Genomic DNA, 26155 nt, shown 5'->3' on the forward strand with positions numbered 1-26155 from the left:
TGGGCAGCGGAAACATTATAAGGACACCCTCAAAGCCTCACTGGTAAAGTGCAACATCACCACTGACACCTGGGAGACCCTGGCCGCAGACCGCCCAAGGTGGAGAAAGTGCATCCGGGAGGGCGTTGAGCTCTTCGAGTCTCAATGCAAAGAGCATGAAGAGGTCGAGCGCAGGCAGCAGAAGGAGCACGTGGCAAACCAGCCCCACCCACTCCTTTCCTCGACAAATGTCTGTCCCACCTGTAACAGGGTCTGTGGCTCTCGTATCGGACTGTTCAGCCATAAAAGAACTCACTTTGGGAGTGGAAGCAAGTCTTCCTCGATTCCAAGGGACTGCCTATGATGATGATGATGATGCTCAATATGACAATGTCACCACCTTATACAAATTTATTCAAAAAATATACCAAAGTTTAACAAAAAAAAGTGTAAAGGTAAAATTGATTGGAGTTTGTTCAAAAGTGGTGCGAATGGGAAAAACGTCTTCAACTTAATCAAATTCATGGAAGTCATATTACTGTTCATATATGATTCAGGAGTCAACTGTGTCTGCTAAAAAAACAATTGGAACACTACTCCAGCTGGTTCACTCTTTTTAATCTTCCGCGTAAAATAAATCCTTGCATGCTGTAAATGAGAAAGCAGAGCACATTGCTTGGAATTTTCCGATGTGGAGGATGCCTGGTAACTGCGGAACCAAACCTCAGCAAGGAAATCAAACCTCCAAAAGAGTAGAGGGAACAAAATTGGCAGAAATTATTGAATAATAAAGGGTGGACACTCATGCACCAATTGAACTCTTAGGTCATTTATTTAGTATTCATTCTCTGTTGTGTTTTCTCCTTGATGTAGATTTTGGATTGAGTAACACCCTGAAGAATGACAGCCAGGAGTTGTTGAATACACAGTGTGGGAGTCCGGCCTATGCTGCCCCAGAGCTCCTGGCCCATAAGAAATATGGGCCCAAGGTGGATGTCTGGTCAATGTAGGTACTGGGTGAGGATCGACAGATAATAATTAAATCTACCTCTTGGATTAAGATATCTACATACATCCCCACTGACGCAAATTGATGCAATTTCATGTATCTTGCTCTCCAAAGAAATTTTGTTCTGATTTAGGGTCTCTTCTCTTTGCAGGTGCTGACTGATCTGCTGTGTATTTCCAAAGTGTGCAGTTGTTTTTTTGGCACAATCTTGTCTTTGCTTTACGTTCCTGCAGGCACTGTTCTAACACGTTTCCAGACTCACTTAAAATAAACAACTTAACGGGGCCGAAATTGGTGAAGAGCAAGTGCCGCCCAAAGGACCGCCGATGGCCGGCGAGATACCTGACGGTTCTCTGGGCGGGGTTTTCGGCAAAAAGGTCCTTGAAAGGGCAGCCGGCAGCAAAAGAGGGACTTATAGCGTCAATCTGGGTAGCAGTGGGTGGGAGCTCCCAATCTCGGTGGCAAAGGCGCTTGCCGCCCCAAGTGCCACCGAGGATGGAGTCGGGCCCACGGAGGGTCGAGGAGCTGCAAATTAAAAGCATTAAAAAAAAACATTGGAAGATCTTCAGGGGACCCTATCAAGGTAAGTCGCTGCAAAGAAAATGTTTTTAAATTGTTACTGACCTTTGTTTTCAGCTCTTCATACACACCGTCGGGGATAGACCAGCCTCCTCGCGGCAGTCCACCCCCGCTCTGGCACCGACTGCCGCCCGCACCAATCTGGCATCTTGGCAGGTGGGAGGTCAGTTGTGCCACTTGGCCGTCCGCTGACCTCAGCGGACGGTTCCCGGCGGTTCTCCCCTCCCGCCCGCTCCAGATCAAATCGTAACTGGCTCTGGGCACAGCTCGAGGTGGAATGTCGGCGGAAGTCGGCGGCAGTGGGTGGTAAGGCCATCAATTTCGGCCCTAATGTGTGCTAAAATTGTGCACAAAGAGATGTAATACGAATGGATTAATCCCATGCTATACACTGGGAACACAAAATTACAAATGAAACACAGAAAATGCTGGAAACACCCAGCATTGAGACAATATCTGTGGAGAGAGAAACACAGCTAACGTTTCAGTATGATGACCCTTCATCTGAGAATCAGCCAATAAAAGAGCATCTACCTGAAATGGATTTAAACCTGAAGTGACGGGCGAGAAACCCACAGGATTGGGTGGAGCGTGGATTTTACAGCCCACCCAATATTACTCTCCGTTATCTTCAATGGAGGGTAAAATCAGGTGAGTTGTAAAACCAGAGTTCCACCCAATCCCCTGTTTCCCAATGGGTGGTTGGGTTAAAATTGCCCCCATTAACTCTGTTTCTCTCTCCACAGATACTGCCTGACCTGGCTGAGTGCTTCCAACATTTTCTGTTTTTGTTTCAGAGTTCCAACATCCGCAGTATTTTGCTTTTGTTTTATCACAGAATAACGAGCCTAATTTCAAAACTGTTACAAATCTAGCTAAAGTATTGTTACTAAAGGGGTGTTGTTGCTGTTTTAGCGGATTCAGACAGCATGAAACAGGCGCAAGCTAAAGCTGTGAAATTTCTGCTGATCATTTGGATTTCTCAGGGTCCTTCTCGTCACCGTTGACATTGACCAACTCGCTCTGAAAATTATGTTTTCAGAGGTAAGCAAAGCGGACAAGTAGTTCGCCTCCTGGGTGAAATGAGCTCTGGCCAAACTTACCGAAGAAGAGGGTGGAAATTCGGTTGGAGGCTAATAAGGCCGCTAATGGCAGCAGGACGATAAATTTTGCACCGGGGAATGTTTTGCATCTGCAGCCACAAAATTCATCAGCTGGGCCCTGTGTCGGGCGGAGCGCTTAGGGAGACGTTCCACACCTCTCTCAGGGCACTAGGCCGGCTGAGCAACTGAAAATCTTGTGCTGAAGAGCCAGCCTCGGAGTGCCTTAAGAGATGCTTCGCTGGATTAAAAAATGGCCAAAAGAACACAAAAAACATTCCCAAATCTTTGCTCCACATGAACATAAATCACAAAAATAAAAAAATTAAAACCAATCATTCCTTCCTTCAAACCGGCAGAACAGTTTGGATTGCCCCCTTTCCCAGGCGGTCACATTACGGCACGCTGCGGGGCGCTACCGGGTCGGCGCGAAACAAAAACCATAGCGCTGTCGAAAATGGGGGCAGTGCACACCAGCTCGATGCTCCCGGGAGGTACTGGTCAGCACCCCCACAAAACCGGCACACTGTCTATGCTGAGCGGCGTGAATGCCAGCGCTCGTGGCTCTGACGCCTTTAGCGCCCCTGTTCCGACCCTTTCCAGGGGCGCTAAGCGACTGAATTTCTATCTCAAAGGGTAGAATCGACAGCCTTCCCTGGAATTCAACTTCCTTCTAAACCTGCTCCAGCAAACTAATCTGTCAGAGAAACATAGAAACATAGAAAATAGGTGCAGGAGTAAGTCATTCGGCCCTTCGAGCCTGCACCGCCATTCAATAAGATCATGGCTGATCATTCATCTCAGTACCCCTTTCCTGCTTTCTCTCCATACCGCTTGATCCCTTTAGCCATAAGGGCCATATCTAACTCCCTCTTGAATGTATCCAATGAACTGGCATCAACAACTCTCTGCAGTAGGGAATTCCACAGGTTAACAACTCTCTGAGTGAAGAAGTTTCTCCTCATCTCAGTCTTAAATGGCTTATCCCTTATCCTTAGACTGTGATCCCTGGTTCTGGACTTCCCCAACATCGGGAACATTCTTCCTGCATCTAACCTGTCCAGTCCCGTCAGATTTTATATGTTTCTATGAGATCCCCTCTCATCCTTCTAAACTCCAGTAAATACAGGCCCAGTCGATCCAGTCTCTCCTCATATGTCAGTCCAGCCATCCCTGGAATCAGTCTGGTGAACCTTAGCTGTACTCCCTCAATAGCAAGAACGTCCTTCCTCAGATTAGGAGACCAAAATTGAACACAACTGTCGCAGGCTGACGTAATTTGTTTTAAAACCAAGAATAAATATAAGTATTCATATTTTTTCTCAAATTTCCAGTTATAATTTATGGCAATGAATCATCTGGCGGAGATTTAAAGGATGATAAAGGTGATATTTTGAATGCTGGTAAAGTAAGGTGAGACTTTGAAGTTAATTTGGTTTTCCTGATCACTCGACTGCTTCACCCCCTACAAAGAAACAAAAATTACTCATGGATTTTATTTGTAAAAGCACGTAGTTTGCTGACTTGCTGCCACCTTAAAGGAAAAGTGCCCTTTACAGTCTCTCAGAAACCGAGACATTATACAGTGAAACTTGTTATACTTAGCAGTTTCTCCCCATATTAAAGTTAGTTAGAGGCAGGCTGGGAGTAGACATTTTCCTGCAGAACTCCTCTCATGATATTTAAGAGGAACATAAAAATAGGAGCAGGAGTAGGCCATTCGGCCCCTTGAGCCTGCTCTGCCATTCAATAAGATCATGGCTGACTTCTACATCAACACCACTTTCCCACCCTATTCCCAAACTCCTTGATTCCCTTAGTGGCCAAAAATCTATCGATCGCAGTCTTGAATATAATTATCGACAGAGAATCCACATCCCTCTGGGGTAGAGGATTCCAAAGATTCACAACTTTCAGTGAAGAAATTTCTCCTCATCTCTGTCCTAAATGGCCGACCACTTACCCTGAGACTGTCCCTCCTGGTTCTAAATGCCCCAGCCAAGAGAAACAGCCTCTCAGCATCTACCCTGTCAACCCTTCTAAAAATGTTATACGTTTTAATGAGGTTACCTCTCTTCTAAACTCCAGAGAATATAGGCCCATTTTGCTAATTTCTTAGTTCTCCTTCAGCAGCGAGGCCTGCCATTTGTTTTAAAATGTAAAACATTTTGATGTATGCCACGCTTTTAAAAATAAACACCGCTCCATGGGCTAGATCTGCCACCCTCCCATTCACAATCAATGGACAGAAAGCTCACAGAGATAATATTGTGACTTTGAACTCCCGGCAGGGAACCTTATCTGCCAGTAACATATACCAAAAATTCAGGCACGAGTTACACATAATTTTCCAACCATAGTGTTCTCCCAAATTTCTAATGTTCACTGTCGCAAGCTGAACCACCCTATCAGGAGCACAAAGTCAAATAATTAACCTCATGATCTCACTTTAGGGGAAGTCAAACACAAAATGTCTGCCCTTAGGCTGCCTGCAAATAGCAATTGTGAAAGATAAGGCAAAGTGAGAGACATTGTAGAGCAACGTTATGCAGTTTTGTAACATTTGTGAGACAATTCTGTGGAATGCCATTCTGCTTTAAGAAAATCTATTTTTTTGCCCCCAGTCATCACCAGTTCTTACGAACAACCTGGCTTTGTTCCAATTCCAAACACTGGAGGCAAGAAATTACTGTCAGAGATGATAGTGGATGAAAGCTGATCTGGGTAGATTATCGTCTTCATCACTTGGACAGCAACCTGGCCGAGCAGATCCCCCACCTATTATTGAAATGAAAATCAAGTGGATTCTATTCTGGGCTAGCGATCCGCTCCACCAGATTTCCACCCCAGCGGTCAAGACACCCTAGCGTGTTGCCATGACATTCCTATTATAACGGGGACCTTAGTCCACGCATTAAAATAACAGGCAGAGGAATGTTAACTTTTCATCCATTATTATCATTCATATTAATTACTATTCTAACAGGTCTGTCAACCAGACTGCCCTTCACTCCTTCACTAGCTCTCCATTGGGTTAATTACCTAATCTGGCATTCCAGGCAACGACTAACGCTCATGGGAAGTGATGGTTAGGAAATCACAGCACCAAAGTCCATGATTTTCCATCAGTAATTTGAGTAGATGCAGCAACCCATTGACCATCACTCCTTGTGACTGATGCACCAAGCTGGGATATCCAACGGTGGCATCAACCCTCATCTCTCATCATATCCCCAATGTGAATAAAGCTATATTTCTTCTCCAACTGATTCCTTCAATTCCTCCCACCCACTGCAACATTGGGCCAGAATTTGCTGGAGCGGGGCATCTCACAGTGTATGCCATCAGTTAGAATTTTCCTGCAGCCTTCAGCTCAAAATTATTTTGCACCCTAATTTGCTGGAAATGCGAGCTGATAACGGAGCATCTACAACCTGGGTGGTCGGCGGGACCAACAATGAATCTCCTTAACCAATGAGATTGGAGGATTGAGAAACAAAAAACAGAATGACAGAGAAGGAGGTTGGATTAGATTCAAATTAGATACAGAATAACATAGAAACATAGAAACATAGAAACATAGAAACATAGAAAATGCAGGAGTAGGCCATTATGCCCTTCGAGCCTGCACCACCATTCAATAAGATCATGGCTGATCATTCACCTCAGTACCCCTTGCCTGCTTTCTCTTCAAACCCCTTGATCCCTTTAGCCGTAAGGGCCATATCTAACTTCCTCTTGAATATATCCAACGAACTGGCCTCAACAACTCTCTGCGGCAAGTAATTCCACAGGTTAAGAACTCTCTGAGTGAAGATGTTTCTCCTCATCTTGGTCCGAAATGGCTTAGCCCTTATCCTTCGACTGTGACCGCTGGTTCTAGACATCCCCAATATCGGGAACATTGTTCCCGCATCGAATCTGTGCAGTCCCATCAGAATTTTATATGTTTCTATGAGATCTCCTCTCATTCTTCTAAATTCCAGTGAATACAGGCCCAGCCGATCCAGTCTCTCCTCATACGTCAGTCCCGCCATCCCGGGAATCAGTCTGGTGAACCTTCGCTGCACTCCCTCAATAGCAAGAACGTCCTTCCTCAGATTAGGAGACCAAAACTCGATATAATATTCCAGGTGAGGCCTCACCAAGGCCCTGTACAACTGCAGCAAGACCTCCCTGCTCCTATACTTAAATCCTCTCGCCATGAAGGCCAACATGCCATTTGCCTTCTTCACGCCTGCTGTACCTGCACGCCAACTTTCAATGACTGATGTACCATGACACTCAGGTCTTGTTGCATTTCCCCTTTTCCTAAGCTGCTGCCATTCAAATAATCTTCTGCCTTCATGTTTTTGCCACTAAAGTGGATAACCTCACATTTATCCACATTATACTGCATTTGCCATGCATTTGCCCCCTTACCTAACCTGTCCAAGTCACCCTGCAGCCTCTTAGCATCCTCCTCACAGCTCACACCACCACCCAGCTTGTGTCGTCTACAAACTTGGAGATATTACACTCAATTCCTTCATCTAAATCATTGATGTATATTGTAAATAGCTGGGGTCCCAGCACTGAGCCCTGCGGCACCCCACTAGTCACTGCCTGCCATTCTGAGAAGGACCCATTTATCCCGACTTTCTGCTTCCTGTCTGCCAACCAGTTCTCTATCCATGTCAATACATTATCCCCAATACCATGTGCTTTAATTTTGCACACTAATCTCTTGTGTGGGACCTTGTCAAAAGCCTTTTGAAAGTCCAAATATACCACTTCCACTGGTTCTCCCTTGTCCACTCTACTAGTTACATCCTCAAAAGATTCTAGAAGATTTGACAAGCATGATTTCCCTTTCATAAATCCATGCTGACTTATGGATCCTGTCACTGCTTTCCAAATGCGCTGCTATTTCATCTTTGATAAATGATTCCAACATTTTCCCCACTACTGATGTCCGGCTAACTGGTCTATAATTCCCCTTTTTCCCTCTCGCTCCTTTTTTAAAAAGTGGTGTTACATTAGCTACCCTCCAGTCCATAGGAACTAATCTAGAGTCGATAGACTGTTAGAAAATGATCACCAATGCATCCACTATTTCTAGGGCCACTTCCTTAAGTATTCTGGGATGCAGACTATCAGGCCTTGGGGATTTATTGGCCTTCAATCCCATCAATTTCCCGAACATAATTTCCTGACTAATAAGGATATCCTTCAGTTCCTCCTTCCCGCTAGACCCTCGGCCCCCTACTATTTCTGGAAGGTTATATGTGTCTTCCTTCGTGAAGACAGAACCAAAGTATTTGTTCAATTGGTCTGCCATTTCTTTGTTCCCCATTATAAATTCACCTGATTCTGACTGCAAGGGACCCACGTTTGTCTTCACTAATCTTTTTCTCTTCACATATCTATAGAAGCTTTTGCAGTCAGTTTATATGTTCCCAGCAAGCTTCCTCTCCTACTCTATTTCCCCCTCCTAATTAAACCCTTTGTCCTCCTCTGCTGTATTCTAAATTTCTCCCAGTCCTCAGGTTTTTTGCTTTTTCTGGCCGATTTATATGCCTCTTCTTTGGATTTAACACTATCCCTAATTTCCCTTGTTAGCCACGCTTGAGCCACCTTCCCAGTTTTATTTTTATTCCAGACAGGGATGTACAATTGTTGAAGTTCATCCATGTGATCTTTAAAAGTTTGCCATTGCCTATCCACCATCAACCCTTTAAGTATCATTCGCCAGTCTATTCTAACCAATTCACATCTCATACCATCGAAGTTATCTTTCCTTAAGTTCAGGACCCTAGTTTCCGAATTAACTGTGTCACTCTCCATCTTAATAAAGAATTCTACCATATTATGGTCACTCTTCCCCAAGGGGCCTCGCACAACAAGATTGCTAATTAGTCCTTTCTCATTACACATCACCCAGTCTAAGATGGCCAGCCCTCTAGTTGGTTCCTCGACATATTGGTCTAGAAAACCATCCCTAATAGACTCCAGGAAATCCTCCTCCACCGTATTGCTACCAGTTTGGTTAGCCCAATCTATATGTAGATTAAAGTCGCCCATGTTAACTGCTGTACCTTTATTGCACGCATCCCTAATTTCTTGTTTGATGCTGTCCCCAACTGTTTGATGGTCTGTACACAACTCCCACTAACATTTTCTGCCCTTTGATATTCCACAGCTCTACCCATACAGATTCCACATCATCCAAGCTAATTTCCTTCCTTACTATTATGTTAATTTCCTCTTTAACCAGCAACACTACCCCACCTCCTTTTTCTTTCTGTCTATCCAGCCTTTATTCACTGGAGTTTAGAAGGATGAGAGGGGATCTCATAGAAACATATAAAATCTGACGGGACTGGACAGGTTAGATGCAGGAAGAATGTTCCCGATGTTGGGCAAATCCAGAACCAGGGGACATAGTCTTAGGATAAGGGGTAGGCCATTTATGACTGAGATGAGGAGAAACTTCTTCACTCAGAGATTTGTTAACCCGTGGAATTCCCTGCCGCAGAGAGTTGTTGATGCCAGTTCATTGGATATATTCAAGAGGGAGTTAGGTATGGCCCTTTCGGCTAAGGGGATCAAGGGGTTTGGAGAAAAAGCAGGAAAGGGGTACTGAGGGAATGATCAGCCATGAACTTATTGAATGGCGGTGCAGGCTCGAAGGGCTGAATGGCCTACTCCTGCACCTATTTTCTATGTTTCTATGTTTCTATCCTTCCTGAATGTTGAATACCCCTGGATATTGAGTTCCCAACCTTGGTCATTCTGGAGCCATGTCTCCATAATTCCAATTATTTCATATTCATTAATAGCTGCCTGCGCAGTTAATTCGTTCCGCTTATTATGAATACTCCTCGCATTGAGGCAAAGAGCCTTCAGGCATGTCTTTTTAACACACTTTGTCCCTTTAGAATTTTGCTGTAATGTGGCCCTTTTTGTTTTTTGCCTTGGGTTTCTCTGCCCTCCACTTTTACGTTTCTTCCTTCTATCTTTTGCTTTCTATCTTTTGCTTCTGCCCCCATTTTACTTCCCTCTGTCTCCCTGCATAGGTTCCCATCCCTGCCATATTAGTTTAACTCCTCCCCAACAGCACTAGCAAACACTCCCCCTAGGACATTGGTTCCGATTCTGCCCAGGTGCAGACCGTCCGGATTGTACTGGTCCCACCTCCCCCAGAACTGGTTCCAATGTCCCAGGAATTTGAATTCCTCCCTGCTGCACCACTCCTCAAGCCACGTATTCATCTGAGCTATCCTGCGATTCCTACTCTGACTATCACGTGGCACTGGTAGCAATCCTGAGTTTACTACCTTTGAGGTGGTCCAGACTGTCATTGTTTTGGGCGCCGGGCAGTGGCCTCGGCACCACACCACCCTGATGGCTCAGTGGAGGCCATCAGAGGTACAGCAGAGTGCACAGCGGCCCTCTCCTTTAACCGAAGCGGAGGAGCATTGAAACACGTCAGCGCTACGTGAATCATCCTTGTAGCACTGCCGATCATGCCCCATTGTCGGCCGGAACCCGCCCCAAGAGTAAGTGGAGCGTGCAAGATTGTGCTCCACTTCCTCTGAGGGGCGGTAACCGCAATTCCGCAGCCAGGGCGGGACCTCCGCGCTAGGTGCAGGAAGTCCTGCCCCGAGTTGGTTACCGCCCCAAATCGGGGTGCTGGGAAATTTCTCCCTTATTATTTTTAATTTCTGTTTGAAGGAAGATTATGCGATTGAACTTCCCCAGTGGTTCTCCTGCTCATCTGTCGTAACTTTGGTGCAAGAACCATGAAATCCATAGAAAATGTTTTTCAGCGGCTCTTCCACCAAAGTTACTGCAGATGAGAAAAACCCACGCATAAATTCAATCCTTATGACGATCAAATCATTCTCCGAGATACAAGCGCAAGAACAGTTAACAATAACTCTTTATTATTTTGCAAAGAGAGCCTCAGCTTAAAATAATCTTGGGCCTTACAATAACACGCTGGGATACTGGTGTACAAATGCTAAACACATTCATATGGAATTCCTCCTTCGTAAAAGGATTTTAGCAGTGGCATTTCCCATTTAATATGAAGACACTTTGTTAAAATATATTTTTCCTTCCCCTTTCTGGATCTCACTGAGATAGCAGATGACCTACTCCCATGCCTCTGACAATTCTGTTGTGAAGGTTATGCCGATTGGGTGAGTTGAGGATTGCTGTTACAAACTCACAGTGCTGCAGGGCATAGAGTGTGCTGACACATCGCTGCTCAACCTCAAACTAAAATAACAGCATTTAACTGTCTGAAGCAGATGTACAGATACAATTGATGGGTTTGCACTCCCAGTGGGGCACTAGACCAACAGAAGGGCAGAGCACAGAAGAGGGCGTGGAAATCGCTATGTTCATTTCACGGCTTTCACATTTTTCATTAAAATTAATAACCTGAAAAATCACGAGGGACACAAATCAGGTATACTGACATCCAAGCTCATTTCTGTGACTTGGCCTCATTTTCAGCAAGGCTTCACACTGAGAGTGCAACCTCATAAATGTTACCCTTTGCTGTCCAACATAGGACAAACTAGTCAAAGCCTTCAAATAGTGAGTTCTGGAGAGTTCTGCATGTGCTGTCCCTAATTGAAGAACAGAGTACATTCAAAAATTCCCCAATATGATGACACTAATCCTTTAATAAAAATGTCAAAACTGCATCCTATTGTTGAGGATTTAGATGAGGTCCTTACTGCTAGGGGGATCAAGGGGTATGGCGAGAAAGCAGGAATGGGGTACTGAAGTTGAATGTTCAGCCATGAACTCATTGAATGGCGGTGCAGGCTAGAAGGGCCGAATGGCCTACTCCTGCACCTATTTTCTATGTTTCTATGTTTCTATCACAGTGATGGATTGGTAAAGGCTACAGTGATCAATATTTCCCTAAATCTAGTAAATCATTAATGTCACCTAGTATCTGTTTACAGTTTCACAATGTTTCCTCATCTGTGGGAAAAGTTGAATGCATGTATTAGTAAATCAATACGTACTAGTATATATGTATACATTATTCAATACCTATATGTTAGCTGAACTTCAAGTGACAAACCTCAGTCTATGTATTCTCAGAGATTAACAAAGTTCACTATACTAACGCTTCTGCTATAAGATGCTTTTCCCTTAGCTCCAACAGAAAGTCAATTTTGATTAATGAGGAGCTTAAAATTTTACATGATAAGCTGCTTTGTCAGTCCATGTGAGTATGTATAGACTTGTAGTGTACTACAGTATTGTAGAGATTGAAAAGATCCTCTGGAGCATTAAGGGCTTACGGGCCGGATTTTCGGCTCGGGGTTTATCGGCGAAAACGTTAGCGATATGTGAAACTTGTCATTTTTGCAGCGCTGCTATTTTTAGTCCGAACTTCCGGCCTTTATGTCTGCACCAGGGGCGCATCGGTAAGGGAGGCGTTGCACAAGGATTCACGGTGCAAAAACGCGAGTTTCGCCAAATTTAGACTGGGGCCGGGAGCGCTGCGAGGGAGGCCTTGGGAGGGGGGAAAAAAATTCCAAAAATATTACCAAGTCCCTTACCTATCGAATCGCTGAAAAAAAAGTAAAAAATAAAATCTTTAACTTACTTTTTTTTTGCGGGTTTTCATACTTACCGCTGCTGGCAGGGCTGCACTGACAGGTTTGACTTGTCGCTATTCTGGGCACGGCGTACGGGTCGGGAGAGAGCCGAAAGTCTGACGCAAACGCAATCCGCGTCATTGCATGTCGACGCAGCTCTCCCCGGCGGTACTTGGAAGCGCCGCCGCAAACAGGTGCCTGAGGATCCTGTCCGGGCTTTGCGACCGGCGTTTTGCCGTGGAGGGTCAAATCGCAGTGACAACTCAGTCGCAAACTTCTCAGAAATCCGGCCGCATACTTTTTAAAGTAATTGATGCCAGCTGTAAACCAAAGGAATAAAAGGACATAACTTTTGGCAAATTACATGAAAAAAAAACAAAGACTTGGATTTTGTGGCATAATTACCGATTCTGGCAAACGGAATGCACACTCAGCTGATGGGGACCCTCCTTCGAAAACTTGCGGGCAGATGCTGTGTCATGGAGGGCAGCGTAGTGGCCCACGGATCCCAGGGATGTACCGTGTGTAGAAGCATACCTGGGATCACGTGGCCAGCTGCTCCAATCAGCAAACAACAGGTCTCTCATTTTTTATAACATAGATAGATGTTTATGCAAATTAAATCCCGAAAGGCTCTAATAATGAGGGTTTGTTTTTAACCTTCCTCCATTTCCTGCATGGATTTCTTTAAGCTTATGCTCCACATAAATGCAAAACAATAAATAAAACCCTCAATGTAGTAACCGCTAACTCCAAACATTTTGTCGACAATAAATACTTCTCATGGACAAAATCCTAAAACACTTCCATTTCTGGCCTCATTTGGCTTTTAAAATGACATCATTTTGTCAGGAGATATCTACTTACACTGTGGAAACAGGCCCTGTGCCTATTTGCACCAGCAATTAAGATTTCCCTGTTGGTACGGCTGATCTGTAAAGTCAGAACTTGACAGATTGAAATCCCGAACTTGCTGTCCATTTCAAGGGTGGTATGACGGCATACTCTGAGAGAAACATTCGATTGCTTCTCTACTTGTAAATTAATAGGGTAATGAAACTGCTTCTGAAGCTGTTCTGTGAATTGAATCACCATCAGATAGTCTTTGAAATATAATACAGGTGATGAAAACTAGAGAATACTTTCCAGTGTAGCTTTAATTGAAGAGGCTGACTTTGATTATGGGTTGGATAAAATATTTTTGTCAAATCTTCTGAGGGTAATTACATTGCATATCTACTTTGTAATGAACTCTGTGGTAGACAAATATAGATGGACAAAGGTGTCAAGTTCCTGTTATTTTGCATGTTCTCTCCTTATCTTTCCCCCCCTGCCCCCTTCCCAAATGTGTATTTCGCCAGTTTGGACAAGCATTACAACAGATATCCAATGCGTGAGCTTTTGGCTTTGGGGTCACATTCCTGTCTCTGAGTCAGAAGATGCAAGGTTAAAACCCCACGCCAGACAGTGCTGGTGAACAGAAACCAGAGCTCTGGCTCTGAATTCTGAGTTGACATCTGGTGAGATACTCATGTCTGGTACGTGTGTGTGGCCCCGCCCCACCTGTCCACCTATGGCGCGTGGGATCCCATAATACCTTTCTGACATATAGGACTAACCACCCTATTGGTGTCTATACAAAGATGGTCACAGCTATGTAAGGAGCGTTCACATCGCGGCCTGTCTAATGCTTAATCAGCCTGTAAATCTTTCCATTACTTCACACTTTTCTCTGAGGAAAGAGTGTGACGATGTGAAAATAACATCAATCAGATGTCTAATTTAAAGAAAGCTTCATACTGATGGTGCTCATATGAGCTGATGATGGGGGCGGGGCACGGTGGGGGGAAGGGGGACTGTGCTGTGCGAGTGGGTTGGTGCTTGGGGTGGGACAATTGGAACACCATGCTCCTTCGTTTCAACCTGTTTTTTTTCTTCTACCAGTTTCCTGGAGCCTGGTCAGTTTGTTGGTTTTTCAATCTTCTCTTTCTACCTGCCTATCTCCCACTCCTTTAGCTATTCACACACTAGTTTTTATTTCTCTCATTATACCTGCTATTGTCTCATGCTAGCATCGCTTCTATCACTTAACCATCCTGTTTTCCACTTAAGCACATTACAGACCCTTCTATATTTATATATATGTGTGTGTGTGTTTGTAGTGTTCCCCTTTCCCCTTTTTCTGTTCCTTCTTAAAGCTGTTCGGTTGTAAAATCTTCCAGTTCTGATGAAGGGCCACACCTGAAATGTTGACGATTGTTTGCTTCACAGGTGCTGCCTGACCTGATGACATTTTTTGTTTTTGTTTCAGATTTCTGACTTTAGCATTTATTTCATCGTAGAATGAATTTCTCCTGCCTGATCTCCTCGGGCACCATTTGAACTGTAAATATTGTCAGTGAAGTCTGCTGCTTTATCCCTTTCTGGCAACTTGCATCGATTATTTCTTTGGTGGTGTTTGATAAAGAATATTTTTGATAAAGAATATTTTGTTGACCATTCTTTATGTTGGAAGTAACACAAATATCACAGCTATGTCTGTGGTTGTTGAATGGACAATGCTTCTTACAGTCCACGTGGTCCTGTCTTCACAGTGGGGTCAGTATGTTCGCGATGCTCACCGGTACATTACCGTTTACCGTGGAACCATTTAACATCAAGCAGCTGCATCAGAAGATGATAAGCGGAGAAATTAGTTCCATCCCATCAGAAATCTCCTCAGGTATCAGACATGTTGAATACCTAACAGAAATAATGACACATGACACTTGGATGTTATAGCAAAGGTGCGGAAATGGCGGATTATGGTTTCCAGTGTGAGTGTGAGTTTCATTTTTTGTTTTTTTATGCCATCTCCCTCCAGCATCATGCTGGTGCTTATTGAGCATTATCTCTGATGGCTAGTAGGACACTTTGTTAATAAGAAACTTTCACAGTGAAATATTTTGCTGTGATAATTTTCTTTATGTCGCCCTATCTCACTGATTGATCATGGGTGCTGAGTGCTCTGCAATTTGTTTGTTCTATCTGTTTAAGCTGAGACTGAGTAGTGCAGAGTTCTTGGCCATCCTGTCATGGCCTGCTATAAAGAAAGAGCAGAAAATGTACCATGATTATTTAGTAATTACTATTATTAAACCATGCAACTCATTCCTCCAACCAATGACCGTGTATATTCTGATATAGATCAGCCATCACGGATGTTCTCAAAATCTCCTTACAAAATGTCCGTTCACTTTCAAACAAGGCTCTTGCCATCCATGACCTTATCATGGATGAGTGCATTGACAGCATGGCACTAATGGAAACTTGGCTGAGGGATAAGGACACACTTCCTTTAATCGAAGCCTCCCCTCCCGGCTATACCTTCTACAACATACCCCACCCAGACCGCCGTGGTGGGGGTATAGCTCTCATACTAAATCATACCTTGGTCTGTCCCCTTACTCCTCCGGCACTTTCTTATCTTTTGAACATCTCACCTTATTCCAACCCTCTAACCTCTCATTCAAAATTCTCGTTCTCCACCGCCCACCCAAACATGGTAAAAACTTTATTATGGATATATTCTCACTGCTTTCCTCCCTCAGCCTTTGCACCGAGCGACTTCTCATCCTCGGTGATTTCAAGCTCCATCTCAACTCATCTTGTTCTCTCTCCTCTGAGTTCACTACCCTCCTGTCCTCCCTTAATCTCTCCCTCCATGTAAATTCCTCAACCCATATTCACAGCCACCCCCTTGACCTTGCAATCTCTCATGGCCTTGCTATTCCAACTGTATCAATTAAAGATAAAACCATCTCTGACCATTTCCTTGTATCCGTGGCATAACTAAAACCGCCTTTTACCACCTCTGTAACATTGCTCACCTCCGCTCCTGCCTCAGCTCTTCTGCTGCTGAAATCCTCATCCATGCCTTTGTTATCTCTAGACTTGACTACTCCAACTCACTCCTGGCTGGCCTCCCACATTCCACACTACGTAAACGTGAAGTCATCCAAAACTCAGCAGCCCGTGTATTAACCTGCACCAAGTCAAGATCACCCGTCACACCTGTGCTTTCTTACCTACATTGGCTCCCAGTTAAACGACGCTTCGATTTCAAAATTCTCATCCTTGTTTACAAATCACTCCATGGACTTGCCCCTCCCTATCGGTATAAACTTTTTCAGCCTCACAATCCCACAAGATGTCTGTGCTCCTCAATTTCTGGCCTCTTGAGCATCCCTCATTATAATTGCACAACCATCGGTGGACTTGCCTTCAGCTGCCTGGGCCTTAAGCTCTGGAACTCCCTCCCTAAACCTCTACACCTCTCTACCTCTCTTTCTTCCTTTAAGACACTCGTTAAAACCAACCTCTTTAAACAAGCTTTTGATCAACTGCCTTAATTTTTTCTGTGGCTCGGTGTCAAATTTATCTGTTTTGTCTTGTAACACTGTTGTGAAGCACCTTGGGATGTTTTACTACGTTAAAGATACTATATAAATAAAAGTTATTATTATTATTATAAAGTGCATCCAAAATGTTTTCTCCACAATGAGCCACCTAGTCTAATCCCACTCTCCTGCTCACTATCGATACACTTTAAAATGAACAGGTAGGCAATCTAACATCATGTCTGAAGGAGGGCACCTCCAACTATGTAGCACTGAAATGTCAGCCTAGATTACGTGCTCAACTCCATAATGAGGCTTGAACCCACAGTCTTCTGAGTCAGACGTCAGAATGCTACTTGACTGGTTCCAAACAGTTTCAGTTATGCTCTAAGGAGTAACAGGTGAGCTGCATGGCTTTTGCCTTCTTTTTGAGCTAATGCTTTCGGCAGGGTGATTTTACCAATAAAACTACAAATAATTTCCAACGTGGTCCTGGACTTTTGATGCAGTCTGATAGCAGATACAAACAAGTGGAATTCTGACCATATTTTGGTGGAGACAACTCTATTAGTGACTTAGCTGAGAGCTGACTAAACCCCTCGTACTTTACCCAAACATATGTGATGTATAGTCTCCACCTACATGGCTTGTCGATGACCCTGTGAATGTAGCTCACACAGCTGTGCTTTTCTCTCAGGAGCTGTACATTTCATGCTTTCCTTGCTCGAGCCTGACCCAACTAAACGCCCCACTGTGAGAGAAGCAATGGAAGAGAAATGGTTAAACGAAGGGTTTATTCGAAGACCACTGCATTCAGTTGTTTACAAGAACAGGTACTTTATTAAAAGTGAACTGTCACATCAAACACCGCAATCATTCTTGTGAAAGAAATGTTTCAGTATGTGTTAAAATTAATTTGGGGAAAAGGTCATTTTGCTGTAAAATGGATTTTGTTCCCAATGGCCACCTATCATTACACTAAGCATGGCATGTGCATTGAGATATAGTGGGACATCATATGCTAGTTAACTGAACCAACTGACTAACTGAGCTTCCCAACCTCCTCGCAAGCCTTTTCATACACCTTAATGCAAGTTCTATGTGTTATTTCATTTGTACCAGTTTCTGTATTGAAGAAATGCAGCATAATAAATAAGATTAATTGTATAACCGTTTAACTTATCCAAACATGAGGTGTTTCTCAACCTGCTTAAAGATACTGGGGGTGGGGGAATCTTCAACGTCCTCCCAATATGGGTGCAAAGGGGACAAGGCATGCACTGTGCCACCCGAAGCTGTGAGATACATACCATTTTAGGATGCGTGCCTCATTTCCATAGGAAGGTGAGTTGGCAGCACTACTCACACTTATAATTGGCAGCTCACCCATTGGAATGGCATGAAATTCGGCAGAGCTGCTGCAATTGGTTAATGCTGCCTTCAGTACTGTTGCTGTCTTTAAAATGACTGCTGTCAGAGTCCCCTATTTCTCCAATGGTCCAATAGAGGTCATGGTGGAGGAGGTAACCAGAAGGAAGAAGGCCCTCTTCCTCAGTGACGGACACAGAGTGGCATGCCCGGCAACAGTGGCAGAGGTTGCCGAACACATGAATGCCAGAAGCATTACATAAAAGACTTGGCAGTAATGTCAGAAGAAACTCAATGACTTGACCAGAATTGCTAAGGTAAGACTCCCATTCGCAGCGTTCTTATAATCTGCACAGCCCTGCATCACTAGATAGTAACCTCAACATTAACAAGCCTTCCCTCCACCCTACTTCCCATCTCGCTCCTCCAATCAAAGCAGCACACTTCACTGTACCTCCAGGAATGTAAGTCTGATGCCAATGGAGGAGGTGGCATTAATGTAATTGACAGAGGGAGGACAGAAAGCTTGGCAGCTGGCAAGACTGAAGTATCCCATAGGGTGTTCAGTCATCATCCTCAGCTTTTCTCCTATACTAAACTTCCTCCCTTACACAATTTACATGACAGCCTGGCGGGGCATAGAGATGCCACTCATCTGTTACTGCTCTTCATTGCCACTAAATGCTAACTCCTATCTATCTCCCCTCTTCCCAGTTCCCTCACAAGTCCTGGGACAAGCTGCACCAGAGGAGGTGGAGATCTGCCCTCCAGAAGATGCAATGCTACTCTCTCTAACCCTTGCAAGCACCAGCTCGGAAATTGATAGACTGCAAACTGTAGGAAGTGAGCGACCTGCACTGACTGATGCACGGAGCACAGATGAACCAGGAGCAAGGGAAGGGGGAATGGATGGCACAGGACAGAGCTCTCTGGAGAGTGAACACGCATCCTAGCTTTGCTATGGAGGGCACAGATGAGGACTTTCAGGTCTCAGCTTTTAAGAGAAGACTGATAGATGTGCACCAGCAATTGCTCGGAGCTTTCGCACCATGTTGGACAGAGTGCAAGAGTTCATTTCCAACTTGTGTGGGGTCATCGTGCAAGGCAAAAAGGCATTCAACCATGGAGCGTATTGTCAGCTTTGTGCACACTGGGGCCCTCAGTTATAGAATGTATGGTGACTGCTTTGGCAATTCTTATGAAGCTCCGGCTGCTGCCATTCAGGTTCAGGCTCCACCATTGAAACAAGTTTGGGTGAAATCATCGATAGGGGCTTCATTGCCTGCGATCTGCTCGACCACGGATCAATGCAAACGCCGAGGCACATCCCCACGCAAGTGGAAGTGACACATACTATCTTTTCTTGGGATGACAACAGACCTGCTCCCTTGCCAATGCCTCAACCATCATAGCAGCCTAAAATTACTAACCAGAGACTTACCTTAATGGAAGTGTAGATCCCTTTAAATAGCACTTCTGCAGCCTGCTTCCCGACTGCTCATGATTTGTTGGGTCGGCTTAAAAATAAGCAAATCAGACATTGGTGTATACCAGTTTTATAGAAGAACTCTGAAACAGGCGATGGATTCTTACATAAATGTTTCAGACAGGTGTTCGGAACAACTAAGGCCGCCCAAACCAAAATGGTGGTCAATGTACTTCCAGAGCATATCAAACAGCGTGATTGTCAATCGATATCACACCCACTTTATACTCAAAAACCTGCAAAATTAGGTCCAACTTCTCCTCCAGAGGACCTTCACTCTGCTTTATTCTTGAAGGGTAAATAGCCCACAACCAAAAACAATTAAGGTAATCCTTATTAGTCAGGAAATTGTGTTCGGGAAATTGATGGGATTGAAGGCCAATAGATCCCCAGGGCCTGATAGGCTGCATCCCAGAGTATTAAGGAAGTGGCCCTAGAAATAGTGGTTACATTGGTCATTATCTTCCAACATTCTATTGAATCTGGATCAGTTCCTATAGACTGGAGGGTAGCTAATGTAACATCACTTTTTAAAAAAGGAGGGAGAGAGAAAACAGGGAATTATAGACCGGTTAGCCTGACATCGGTGGTGGAGAAAATGTTGGAATCAATTATTAAAGATGAAATAGCAGCGCATTTGGAAAGCACTGACAGTATCGGTCCAAGTTAGCATGGATTTATGAAAGGGAAATCATGCTTGGCAAATCTTATAGAATTTTTTGAGGATGTAACTAGTAGAGTGGACTCCAGGGAGAACTAGTGGATGTGGTATATTTGGACTTTCAAAAGGCTTTTGACAAGGTCGCACACAAGAGATTAGTGTGCAAAATTAAAGCACATGGTATTGGGGGTAATGTATTGATGTGGATAGAAAACTGGTTGGCAGACAGGAAGCAGAGAGTCGGAATAAACGGTTCCTTTTCAGAATGGCAGGCAGTGACCAGTGGGGTGCCGCAGGGTTCACTGCTGGGACCCCAGCTATTTACAATATACATCAATGATTTAGATGAAGGAATTGAGTGTAATATCTCCAAGTTTGTAGATGATACTAAGCTGGGTGGCCGTGTGAGCTGTGAGAAGGATGCTAAGAGACTGCAGGGTGACTTGGACAGGTTAGGTGAGTGGCAAATGCATGGCAGATGCAGTATAATGTGGATAAATGTGAGGTTATCCACTTTGGTGGTAAAAAAAAGAAGACAGAATATTATCTGAATGGTGATAAATTAAGAAAAGGGGAGGTGCAACGAGACCTGGATGTCATGGTACATCAGTCATTGAAGATTGGCATGCAGGTACAGCAGGTGGTGAAGAAGGCAAATGGCATGTTGGCCTTCATAGCTAGAGGATTTGAGTATATGAGGAGGGGGGTCTTACTGCAATTGTACAGGGCCTTGGTGAGGCCATACCTAGAATATTGTGTTCAGTTTTTGTCTCCTAATCTGAGGAAGGATGTTCTTGCTATTGAGGGAGTACAGCGAAGGTTCACCAGACTGATTCCTGGGATGGCAGGACTATGAGGAGAGTCTGGATCAACTGGGTTTGTATCCACTGGAGTTTAGAAGAATGAGAGGGGATCTCATAGAAACATTTAAAATTCTGACTGGATTGGATAGGTTAGAGGCAGGAAGAATGTTCCCGTTGCTGGGGAGTTCCAGAACCAGGCATCACAGTCTAAGAATAAGGGGCAAGCCATTTGTGTAAGCCATTTAGGACCGAGATGAGGAGAAATTTCTTCACCCAGAGAGTGGTTAACCTGTGGAATTCTCTACCGCAGAAAGTTGTTGAGGCCAGTTCGTTAGATATATTCAAAAGGGAGTTAGATATGGCCCTTACAGCCAAAGGGATCAAGGGGTATGGAGAGAAAGCAGGAAATGGATACTGAGGTTGACTGATCAGCCATGATCTTATTGAATGACGGTGCAGGCTCGAAGGGCCGAATGGCCTGCTCCTGCACCTATTTTCTATGTTTCTATGTTTCTATGTAATTAAGTATCATCTCATTACACCAAGTCTACTGTTGCCAATCATCTCAGAACCTCCTATCACAGTAGGAGAAGTAAGAAAAAAAGAAATTGCGTTTCTATAGTTCCTTTTTTGACCTTAGGATGTCCCAAATCACTTTACAGCCACTGAAGTACTTTTTGAAGTGTAGTCACTGTTGTAATGCAGGAAACGCAGCAGCCAATATGTGCTCAGCAAGGGCCCACAAACAGTAAAGTGATAATGACCAAATAATCTGTTTTTAGTGATGTTAGTTGAGGGATAATTATTGGTCGGGTCACCAGGGATAACTCCCCTGCTCTTCTTCAAAAATAGTGCCATGAGATCTTTTATGTCCACCTAACAGGATAGATGGGGCCTTGGCTTAATGTCTTGTCCAAAAGACACCACCTCCGACAGTGCAGCACTCCCTCAGTACTGCATTAGATTTTGTGCTCAAGTCTCTAGCATAGGACTTGAACCTACAACCTCCTGACCAAGAAGTGAGTATGCTATCAACTGAGCCATGGTTGACAGGGCTTAGATAGACTCCATTGGTGCCCAATGTCAAGAATACAAGAAAAAACAATTTTTTAAGATTAATTAAAAATTTAAGAATATTTCTACTTAAAAAAAAGCTTAAGTAAGAAGCTAGGTCTGAAAGGGCACATGGTAATAGGCAGCAAGAAGAAATGGTGATTTCAAATAGTGGGAAGGTTGTCAAATTTGTGTTGAGCAAGATGTTTTAGTCATTAACTGAATATGTGCAGAATGATTTGGGCAAGTTGGGGAAATGTCTGCAGAAAGCAGTGCAGAATGATATACCAATGGGAGCTTTGGAAGCTGTGGAATAAAGCCACATATCTGCACACAAATGAGATTTTTCTCACGGAGGTACTGTGATGGCAGAATTATTTTGGCAGTGGAACCAGATCTTCGTCAGCTGAAGGTTTCCCTTATGAGCTGTGCCTACAGCTGTCAGGCAGTTGACACAATTCAGTTATTGCTTCATTGGGGAAGTGTAGCTCTGTCGAGCATTTCTGTGGGGTCATGGTGAAGTAACCCCGCCTGGATCTGCAAAGGGTGGCAATGTAGAAGCTGGAGGACACCAATGCTGCCTATTCAGCAGAGCATTTCTGTGATGGCTGTCCTGGCCCAAAGCAAAGGAACAAGAGGAGGGCTAAGGAAGACTCCATTTGTGCACAAGGCCCAGTCTACAAGAATAAACTTTTTAAAAACTTTAAATAAAACTTTAAGAAAAGTTATACTTTAACAAAAAGCTTGTGGGCTAGATTTTTCACTCCTGGCCGCCTCTGTTTTCACCCCGGAGGGGCGGTCATGGCAGCAGTAAACTCTTCTGTGTGGGCGGCCAGTTGTTTCTGGAGCATGTGTAATCTCTTCTGTATGACTTCACAAACACACAGGCTTTAAGATGGCTGATAACTTCAGCAATCTGTCAGGTAACCTGTTCCCTTTTTATTGTTGTAAACAGCAATGTATGCATTAGTACTGGGTAGAGCTATATATATTACACTCCTCCCTCCTTAATGAAGAAGTAATTATAACAAACACTCATCATACATAACTTGCATGGTATACACAACAAAAGATATGGACTTATTTTGCCATATTTGCAAATCAAGTTTAACCACTTGTTTTCTGTATTCAAGAAGATACCTTCGCTCTTGAACAGAACTTCCCAAACATGGTGTCGAACTTATACTCATTCTAGGCTGATCCTGAGGAAAGTTCCTCCAAGGGATGTCCTTGATTTACATTTGAACTCACTACAACTTCAGACTATTTGTCTGCCTGACTCGGACTCAAGACTTAAATTTTGACTTTCTCTTGGATTTGTTTCTACTACGTTTGCTGTAAGATATGCTACTGGTACTGTACTTGTAATAAGACTATCTGATGAGTCAGAAATAATTGAATCATTCCAACTTTCAACTCCTTCCACATCTGTAGGTAAAATATGATCAATGTGAACAAACCTAACCTGTCCATGATCAAACATCTTGACCAAATATGTGCGCGGACGACATATCTTCACCACTCTTCCTGGTAACCAGTTTAACCATTTATGGTGATAGTTCTTCACTCTCACTTTCTGATTTAATTTCACACCTCTCTTTTACTCTACCTCTATCATGATTCTCTTTCTGTCTTAATTGTTTCTCTTTTATGGACTGTGCAAAGTTTGATTTTAATAACGAGAATCTGGTTCGTGGCTGTTGTTTGAGAAACAACTCTGTTGGTATTCTACCAGTAGTTGTATGAGGAGTATTATGATACGTAATTAGAAAATTAGCCAATTTGTGGTCCAATGACAACGTTGTCGATTCTTTGGATTTGGATCCAACATCTGTTTGATGAGAGCACATTTTACAATTTGTACTGTGCGCTCTGCTGTACCATTTGAAGCAGGGTGATATGGTGGAACCTTGGTATGTTTCACACCATTTTTGCACGTGAACTATGCAAATTCTCCTGAACAAAATTGTAGTCTAGTATCAGAAACAATTTCTTGGGGGAGGCCAAATGATCTTCGCAAAATGTCTAATGTTTTACTTGTTGTTTTTTAACGCATTGGAAACACCTCGACCCACCTCATAAGAACATAAGAAATAGGAACAGGAGTAGGCCATACGGCCCCTCGAGCCTGCTCCGCCATTCAATAAGATCATGGCTGATCTGATCATGGACTCAGCTCCAATTCCCCGCCCACTCCCCATAACCCCTTATCCCCTTATCGTTTAAGAAACTGTCAAGTTCTGTCTTAAATTTATTCAATGGCCCAGCTTCCACAGCTCTATGAGTCAGCGAATTCCAAAGATTTACATCCCTCTGAGAGAAGAAATTTCTCCTCATCTCTGTTTTAAATGGGTGGTCCCTTGTTCTAAGATTATGCCCTCTAGTTCTAGTCTCCTCCATCAGTGGAAACATCCTCTCTGCATCCACCTTGTCAAGGCCCCTCATAATCTTATACATTTCGATAAGATCACCTTTCATTCTTCCGAATTCCAATGAGTAGAGGCCCAACCTACTCAACCTTCCCTCATAAGTCAACCACCTCATCCCCGGAATCAATCTAGTGAACCTTCTCTGAACTGCCTGTAAAGCAAGTATATCCTTTCGTAAATATAGATACCAAAACTGTTATGTATGTACACCTGTAAATACCATGTCTAAACACCAGAGGGCTTATCCCCTGGAATCCCAAGGAATCCCACAATCCCTTGGGAGCACCTGTATATAAGGAGACCTCACAGGCTGGAGAGGCACTCTGAGATCTGTAATAAAGGATGACGGTCACACCTTACTTTGAGCTTGCAGTATTTAGTCTAACTCTTTATTCAAGATACAACAACTGGCGACGAAGATGGGATGACGAATCCCAATGCAACAATGCAGAGAACTGTGGGCATCCTGGAGAAATTTCGGAGGGAGATGATTGGGAAACCTTCGTGGAGCGACTCGACCAAAACTTCGTGGCCAACGAGCTGGAAGGAGAAGCGAACGCTGCCAAACGAAGGGCGATCCTTCTCACCATTTGCGGGGCACCAACGTATGGCCTCATGAAAAATCTGCTCGTTCCAGCGAAACCCACAGACAAGTTGTACGATGAGTTGTGCGCACTGGTCCGGGAGCATCTAAACCCGAAGGAAAGCGTTCTGATGGCGAGGTATCGGTTATACATGTACAGGAGGTCTGAAGGCCAGGAAGTGGTGAGCTACGTCGCCAAGCTAAGGCACCTTGCAGGACACTGCGAATTTGAAGGACTCTTGGAGCACATGCTCAGGGACTTCTTTGTACTTGGCATTGGCCATGAAGTAATACTTCGCAAACTTTTGACTGCAAAGACCCCAACCTTGAGTAAAGCCAAAGCGATAGCCCGGGCGTTTATCGCCACCAGTTACAATACCAAACAAATTCCTCAGCACACGAGTGCTGCTGCAAGTACCATAAACAAAGTAACGTTGTTTTCGAATCGAAATGTACAGGGCAGGACTTACACGCCTGTAGCTGCACGTCCGCAGATGACTCAGAGTCCACCAGTGGTGAATACAAGGCCATTAACACCTTGTTGGCGCTGCGGGGTGATCATTATTTCCATTCAGGCCGCTTCAAAGGATACGTTTGCAAGGGCTGTGGAACAATGGGACACCTCCAACGAATATGCAGGCGAGCTGCAAATCCTGTTAATCCTGCAAACCACCATGTTGTAGAGGAGGACAGATCCACGGTGGATCATGATGAACCAGAGCCTCAGACCGAGGAGGCAGAGGTGTATGGGGTGCACACATTTACCACAAAGTGCCACCCGATAATGCTGAAGGTTGAATTAAATGGACTCCCGGTGTCCATGGAGCTGGACACGGGTGCAAGCCAGTCCATAATGAGCAAAAAGACTTTCGATAAATAGTGGTGCAGCAAGGCCTCAAGGACAGTCCTGACTCCCATTCATACTGATTCCTGTAGTCGGCAGTGCTATGGTAAAGGTCTCCTACGACGGAGCAGTGCACGAGTTACCACTCTGGGTGGTACCGGGCGATGGCCCCACACTGTTTGGCAGGAGCTGGCTGGGAAAGATACGCTGGAACTGGGACGACGTCCGAGCGCTTTCGTCCGTCGACGACACTTCATGTGCCCAGGACCTA

At 44.2% G+C, this 26155-nt stretch overlaps 1 protein-coding gene across 1 annotated transcript in view; it reads left to right on the top strand.

Moving 5' to 3' along the window:
- The window catches only part of LOC139266654 (hormonally up-regulated neu tumor-associated kinase homolog A), a 64241-nt gene that overhangs the window by 17880 nt on the left and 20206 nt on the right, over positions 1-26155 (top strand). The window contains exons 5-7 of the mRNA XM_070884240.1: positions 853-985; positions 14873-15000; positions 17355-17490. Of these exons, the coding sequence (XP_070740341.1) occupies positions 853-985; positions 14873-15000; positions 17355-17490 (397 nt within the window). The remainder of the gene's footprint in view (positions 1-852; positions 986-14872; positions 15001-17354; positions 17491-26155) is intronic.

Source organism: Pristiophorus japonicus, chromosome 7, assembly GCF_044704955.1.
Source record: "Pristiophorus japonicus isolate sPriJap1 chromosome 7, sPriJap1.hap1, whole genome shotgun sequence".
In the NCBI taxonomy this organism is placed as follows: domain Eukaryota; kingdom Metazoa; phylum Chordata; class Chondrichthyes; family Pristiophoridae; genus Pristiophorus; species Pristiophorus japonicus.